The following is a 7218-nucleotide window of genomic DNA, read 5'->3' on the forward strand; positions in this document are numbered from 1 at the left end:
CCGGCTTTTATTGTGAAATGGTGATGTCAGGCAGCTCCTCCAGCCGCTCCGCAGCGCTGCCCGCACACCGTCACCCCGCACCGGTACCTGTGCCTGGCCATCCCCGAGCTGATGCCTGCCCAGCGGAATATGTTTTCCAAAATCCTTTCGGCTGCCATCAGCCTCCTGCTTGCTCATTTGCAGCATCTCCTCTGCTCTTTGATGCAGTTCATTCCAGGTAAAATGCATAAACGAGCAAATCCTCCTCTCCCATCCTCTCGGACGGGGCTTTCCTGGTGCTGATACAAGCGGCTGCTGACACAGGTTGGTAGAGTAATTTCATTTTTATCGATCAGAAATTGGGACCTAAGCAATGTGAAGAGTTTGCCAAAAGCCAGAAATTCGCTTATTTACTGGGAAGGTAAACAGGAGAGGCAAGTGCAGTGCACAGATTGCTGGGATTACTAGCAGCCACCGATGGGCGAGGGCTGGAAAACCAGCAGGCAGCAGATTCTCTCTGCAGGGAGCCTGAGACGTGTACGCGGCTGTGAAAGGGAGAGTCCTATTTAGAGCAGCGACATTGCTGAAGCTTTGATCTGAACGTGCGAGCGGGAGACTGCTCCAAGGCGGTTTGCATCTCCGCTGAACTCAGCAATTTGTGCCATCATCGCACAGCTGGAGCTTTCTGTCTTTGTTTTTTGTCTGAGAATGAAATAGGAACCAGTAAAAATCATGGCACTAAAGATCACCAGAATCTCTGTTTTGATAGTGTTGGTGGCGATGTTTTCCTCCCCTCTACATTCAAAGGATTGCTTCTGGGGTATCCCAGGTCTGAAAGGATGCTGCCTTCTTGTGCCACCCTAACACATCCATGGATACAAATTTAGGCACCGTCCCGGAGGTTTCTTTTGCACTGCACGTTACTAAGTTTGTGTAAGGCGTGTGTCATCAACTACATCTGTGAGACAGAAGTCAGAAACTTCAGAGGCAGAGCAATTAATGCGAACTAAATGACCAAATATTAAGTCTAGCATTGGGAAACTTAAATAAAACAACCTATGGTATTAGCATTTCACAGTGTGATAAAGAACCTTCCTGCTGGGAAAAAAGCCTCTACACATAAATTTATGATGTTCTTTTGATCTCCTAGCAGATTGCAACAACTGCACCATCGTGTTTAAACTGGGGCTTTCCACTAAATCTAAATTCACGTGCACTCTCTCTCGTTATGCTTTGAAACTAGTGCATAGGAACATGAAGAGCTGGTTTCTTGTCTTGATTACCTGAGTGACAGGAAAAGCCTGCAAATTTCCTTGCCTCGTTTTCATCACCTTCTTGAAAATTACAGATTTTCCCTGGCTTTTAGTAAAGTCTTCTCGAAAAAGCTTGCTGATTTAAAATCGTCTCAATTTAGCTAAAAGGTGAGAATGTAGAATTATGAAAAAGAAACCCTTCTATTATTTGTTCAGGCATTTGAGTGAAACTCTGATAATAAAAGAAAAAAATCTGAATAAAATTTATTCCATCTGATACGGTTCCTGTGACACCAGCAAAATCTTCCTAGCTCGCCAGTTGTTCCTAGCGCCTTTCTAGGGTAGATGTTCCAGCGACTTGATTGTGTAAGTCAATAGTTATGAGAGAAATCATGTTTTCTTCATGTCAACAAAAGAACATGCCTGAAGCATAGAATCTAATTCTCTATGTGTCTTCGGGAAATCAGCAGACACTTCACTTGCAGCTCACATGTGCAGTTCACAGTGGCTTTTCTCCCTTTTCTCGCTTTGACAAGCCTTGCTCCGCTCCTTTCCCCTGCTCCTTTTCTCCACTCCTTTTCCTTGCTCCTTTTCTCCATTTCTTTCCCCCCGTGTTTTCTGTCACTTCTTTGCTGTTCTTTGCTTCTTTGCCTGTTAGCAAGGAATTGGGTGGCTGAGCCCCTGACAATGGGAAATCTGCAAGCTGGACGGAACAAGGAGTCAGGTACCGGCACTTCCCAGCGGACACAAGGCAAGTGCAACAACCTCGGTTCAGAACTCGGTGTGGACACTCAGCTGAGCTGAGGGCTTCGGCTCTGGGGAGGGCAGAGGGTGCAGGCTGGAGCCTGGGTGGCAGAAATCAATAGCTACACCCATTTCAGTTGGGGTGGGGGGTGATTTTCTGGCCCTGTTCTTCCAGTTTGTGATTTACAGGAACCATCATGTAGCCTGCATCTTGTGCCAGAGGATTTCCAAACTGGCTGCACGGTTATTCTGAATTTGCAGGAATTTCCAGGAAAAACAGGATTCTTGCTTCACTCTCCCTACTTGGAGAATGCAGTTTACTAAATCTCTCCTCAAGCCTGGTCCTGTATGTTCTGCTGAGTCAAGCAGTGAGACTGTGCAGTTGCATGTGGAGATAAATGTGGGGTTTGAATCCAGAGGTTTCCAGGCTTCCCTGGACAGAATCCCAGGTCAGCCTGATCTGAAGGCTGTTACCAGCTGTGATGCAGCCAGGGCAGCTGCCCCGAGCTGGCTCACAGGTGCCTCCCATCCCCCAAACCTCATGCTCAGTATAAAGGGGGCTCTTCCTTTTCCTTTTCTGCCTTTCTCCATCTCTGGAGGGGTTCACTTACTGTTCAGCTCCTGTGGGCTGTTTTCCTGTTTATTGTGACTGCTGTATGTCTGCTCGGCTGAGTATATCTTTGCTCACTTCATACTGGTATTAGTTCTGCTGTTTCATTAAATCTGTTCTCATTTCAACCCTTTGTCATTGCCTTTTCCAATTCCCCCTCCTCAGCTGGGGAGGGGCTGTTAGAGCAACTGCTAGAGTTTAGCCCTGGATGTGGGCTGAACATAGACAGTAGGTGAAAATCAAAATGGATTTGCTACAGCCACTGTGATTACAATTTTGTGGATAGCAAATGGCTTCTGTGCTTCCTCCACCCCCTGTTAAGATTTTCTGTCCTACCCACTGCTTTTTACAATTTAATGTCTATTTAATCGCTACCTTACTCAAAGCTGATTGACTGGCTTTTTCTGTACAGGAATTTCTTTCAAGAGCCTTGTCCTTGGTTTTGCTGTTTCTGGATATAAATAATCAATGCCAGCTTGTGACAGGCAGAGGAACTGGGGCACACCGCTCTTTGTATGGAGACAGCACATAAACACACAATGCTGGTCTGGGATAATTATGGAGGAAAGATTTGGGGGAAAAAATTACAATGCTGCATTTTGCAGTGCCTCTGCTCTGGTGTACTAAAGGAAGTTTAGCTGCTAAGCCTATTTTTAAAGATCTGAGGTAAAATGGAAATTACCGTCCAGCGATGAGGTTGTTGATGCGGCAGGTTGTAATCTTGTGCTGATTTTCAGGTGTTATGTTTAAGCAAGCCCTGTGGAGACAGTAGGGCCTTTGATTTATTGCTTATTCGAGTTCTCCCATCTTGGAGTGTAGCCTGAACAGGAGAGCAGGGTCAGTATTGGAACTTATCGATATGTTGTGCAGCATTAAAAACCAGTGTGTCTTCTGTATTTTGCAGTGATTGATGTTGTTTGTGTAGCTAGATGTTGCAATAAATTAAGCTTATCTGACAGTTTCACCTTGCTTACACTTGTTCAAGAACAGTGTATTCAAGTCAGAGGTGTTTGTGTTCCATCTGCGCAGGGCGTTTTGGAGTAGGTATGAAGAAATGCAACAGGTTTTAGTATGAAACTATGATTAAACTTCGAGGGTAGACTTTACTCAGTTTTTTTCTGAATAGGGAAGAAGTGTAGGATGTTTAGCTGTGGTGGGTTTTTTCTTTTTTTAATCACAGCTACAATGCCTCATATTAGCAACGAAAGCAGTTCCTTTGATGTGTTTATTCTGTATTGTACTGTCCTCCTGCTACTGATTGAATCTCAGTCCTTATAGAAAAAAAAAAGGGCAAGCTGCATTAAGTCCCTGCAAGGAACCTGTCTGACCACATCACCAACCTCTGTGTTCCTCAGGTGCTGTGTTTCTTTGTGGACAGTGGTCAGGAAGGGACTCCCTGACATCTCGTTTCCAGAGCAGAGCAGTGATGTGCAATATTGAGGCAGTTTACGTAATGCAAGGAAAAGACACATTTTTTTGTCTTGTGCGGAGTTTAGAGGAGGTCATTGCTTATTTTCGTCTTCTGTTTCTTGTTCTGAATCTCTTAATCTCTTCAGAGCAAACCTGCTTTTTTTTTCCTTTTGGGGGTGGAGGGATGTTTCTTATTTCTCGTGTTCCTTCCCTCCTGGCTTTTCAGAGTTGTCCTGGTTGCCATGTTTCTGAAAACTTCTGTTTTGACTCATCTGAGTACCGTGGTTTGATTACACTTTGCATGCATTACTGTCAGGATCTTCGGTTCGTTTGAGTGGTTCCCAGAAGGAAAGATAGTACATCGTGTTGCTGTGCTTGTTTCTTTCTCTCCAGTCTGATGGGACAGGGTATTAACAAATTATATTATACATATGTATAGTATATATAACATTCTTCTTGTATATAGCCTGTTCTCAGGCACTTCCTAGACTGTCTCAAAATGAATTCTAACTGGATCAGATTGCAGGAAGGATTACTGAGATGATCATGTGAATGCCAAGGTTACCACAGGAGATGGAAAACGAAAAGAACTTTGCTTGATTAGCTTAGGAAGTGATACGATTCCTCACTCTAAATATAACATGTGGTAAACTCAAGAGAGGGAGAACCTCCAAAGCCCCCTAACTGCTGACAGAAGAACAAGGGAGACAAACTGTCCTCTGAATGAAGTCCCTCTGTAAGTTCAAAGGACTTTTCTCATCATCTGGGCAGTCAGCAGTCTTCCAGAGCGGGGCTAAGTGCCAGGAAACATAGTCACTTTTAAGATAGATATTTTATATATATACACACACATATATATAAAACTTTCTGGAACAGCAGCTGGAGGGAGATGACCCTTGAGGTCTTTCCCAGTCCTGTTCAGGCTCCCACGTGCAATCCATAAATTCTCATGTGCAATTCCGCTGCTCTCCAGCAAGTTTCAATGTAGTGCTGTCCTTGGTCTTTCCATCTTTGTTTTTCCACCTTTGGGTGCAAAAGTGTCTCTTTAAGGACACATTGCTCTAGCTTTTTCTGCTTAACAAATCATCTTTACAAAATGTAGCTCAGTCTCCTGAAGTTGTATCCTGCAGATACTGATGGCAGTCACTAAAGCTGCCAGATGTTTGTTGGTAAGAAAACCTCTCCTTCCTCATGTCTAAGGAAATACCCTGAATCCCTAGTATTGGCATCAGACTGAGTGCTTCATATAGGATCTAATCAGAACTTACTTGAATTTTAAGAGGGAGAAGATGGTGGTGGTTTGAGGTTAATTTCTTTAGCGCTACAGGCTGAATTGTTTGTCTAGCTGACTTAGCATATCAAAGATCTAAAGAAGGATTTGAGGATTGGAAAGCCAGAGAACTACATTGAAGGGATCTTGCAATTTCCCTTCCTGCATGCCTAATGCCCGTTCTGTTTGTGGCTGTTCTAAAGAAGCAGGCATAGAAAAACGCTGTCTGCCAAGTCAGACAGAGAGTGTCTTCTGCAGATAACTCTCCTCTCCGGAATAGCACATTTCCTCTGTAGGTGTAAACATGTGGCTTCAGAGGCTCGCAGGTAATTTGTGCAGCAGCTTCACTTAATCACCTGGATTAAAGAATGCAGGCTAGAAGAAGCAGTGGTGAAAGTGACTAACTAGTATAAGCAGAATGAGTTGCGACATCAGAAAATCAGAATGAAGTTCCAGATCAGTCTGGACTCTGTGCAGCGTGTGTCTTGTCTGCACTGCCCCGGCTCCAGCGCGGATTTCTGTATGCCATGCTGTCCTTTCTCGTCAGTGTTTCACTTGCAGCGAAATCTCCATCAGTCCTGGTTTTGGTTCAGGACTCTTGCAGGGAGGATGGAGCAGTGTAGCAAAGCAACTCTGCTGACCTGTGGATGTGAAGCCCTGCTAGGTGAGAAGGTGATAGCACTGGGAGGGAAGGCAACAGCCTGTGTACTTTCTAGGTAAATCCACCTCCGCAGCTAAAAGGATTGCTGAAACAATCCCTGTGTTGATGAGGCTTTGCAAGGCAGGCTGCTGGAGCCAATAACTAACTGTGCTGTTAGACAGCATTCCAATCACTTCACGCTTTCTTGATGCTTTTGTCCTGTAACTAGCCGAGTAAGGGGGATGTTGCATTCAAACAAGAGCATCCACCAGCAATTATCCTTTTCTGCTCTTGCATATTTACTTACTAAGTAACTCTGTTTAATCTGTTTTGTCCTGCTCTGTAAATGTATTTCAGCTCAGTTTCATTTGTGTTCTTCCTGTTTTTCCTTTTTAACTGAGCAGCGGTTATTTTGAGGCTGTTTCAGGGGCTTTTTTTGTGCAAGGGGAAAGCCAGTGAGTGCCTTTTTGAGCCTCTGTAATCAAGCAGTACTGGTCAGTTTGCGAACTGACCGGTGTGCCTTTGAACTTCTGGTTTACTGCATTTCAAGTATCGCCAGCTTAGAGTCCCCCACGCGCAGTGTAGAGACAACATGACAACCTGGATCCCAAGACTGTGGGTTCCTTAACACCATGTTCATAACGTTTGTTGTGTAACAAGCTATGGCTTGCCTAGGTTTAGAGTAGTCCCCTGGGACTCCTCTGGGATGTTCTTCTTGGTGAGCTGCTTTTTTTTTGTCTTTCTAGAAGACCCTTTGTCCTATGGGCAGAAAAACTGTGGGCTTTTTTTTAAATTCAGTGGAGGATGTTATCCAGTTTTGTTAAAAATAACACATTGTTTTGAAGGAATCCAATGTCACAGATACATCTCTTCCCAAACTCCCCAGCTGGGAGATCCTGCATTTTGGCTGACTGTTCAAGTCAAAAGCATAATAGTATGAAATCCCTGTGAAATAGTCGGCATTAAGAAAACCATGCATTAGCTTTAGCTACAGAAAGAAATGCTGCTCCTTACTGTGAGCAACCTTAGAGGACAATTTTTCAGTGCTGTTTCAGAAACCCTTGGTTAAACCCAGCTTGGATTAAGTCCTAGCCAGAGGTGTCTGAGGCAGCACTGACCATGATTTGACCTGGATACCGCCTCTAGTTAGACTGAGTGTTGCCGCATTGGTGACTTTTGTCCACAAGCAGCAGTGAGGATAAGAATCAATAATTAACATGGCTATAAATATTAAAGGCCAAACACTCACGACTGAAAAGTAGAAAGACTTTAGGAGGATTTTTAAATGCAGCAGAAGTGAAAAAGCTGGCAG

The 7218-nt window shown here is 44.2% G+C and overlaps 1 protein-coding gene across 1 annotated transcript in view; it reads left to right on the forward strand.

Moving 5' to 3' along the window:
* The first annotated feature begins 111 nt into the window (after window positions 1-111).
* BCO2 (beta-carotene oxygenase 2) overlaps window positions 112-7218 on the forward strand; it is a 19992-nt gene continuing 12885 nt past the window's right edge. Inside the window, exon 1 of the mRNA XM_010144020.1 lies at window positions 112-217. Within this exon, the coding sequence (XP_010142322.1) occupies window positions 112-217 (106 nt within the window). The remainder of the gene's footprint in view (window positions 218-7218) is intronic.

The sequence above is a fragment of the Buceros rhinoceros genome, unplaced genomic scaffold (assembly GCF_000710305.1).
Source record: "Buceros rhinoceros silvestris isolate BGI_N320 unplaced genomic scaffold, ASM71030v1 scaffold7689, whole genome shotgun sequence".
NCBI classification, from domain to species: domain Eukaryota; kingdom Metazoa; phylum Chordata; class Aves; order Bucerotiformes; family Bucerotidae; genus Buceros; species Buceros rhinoceros.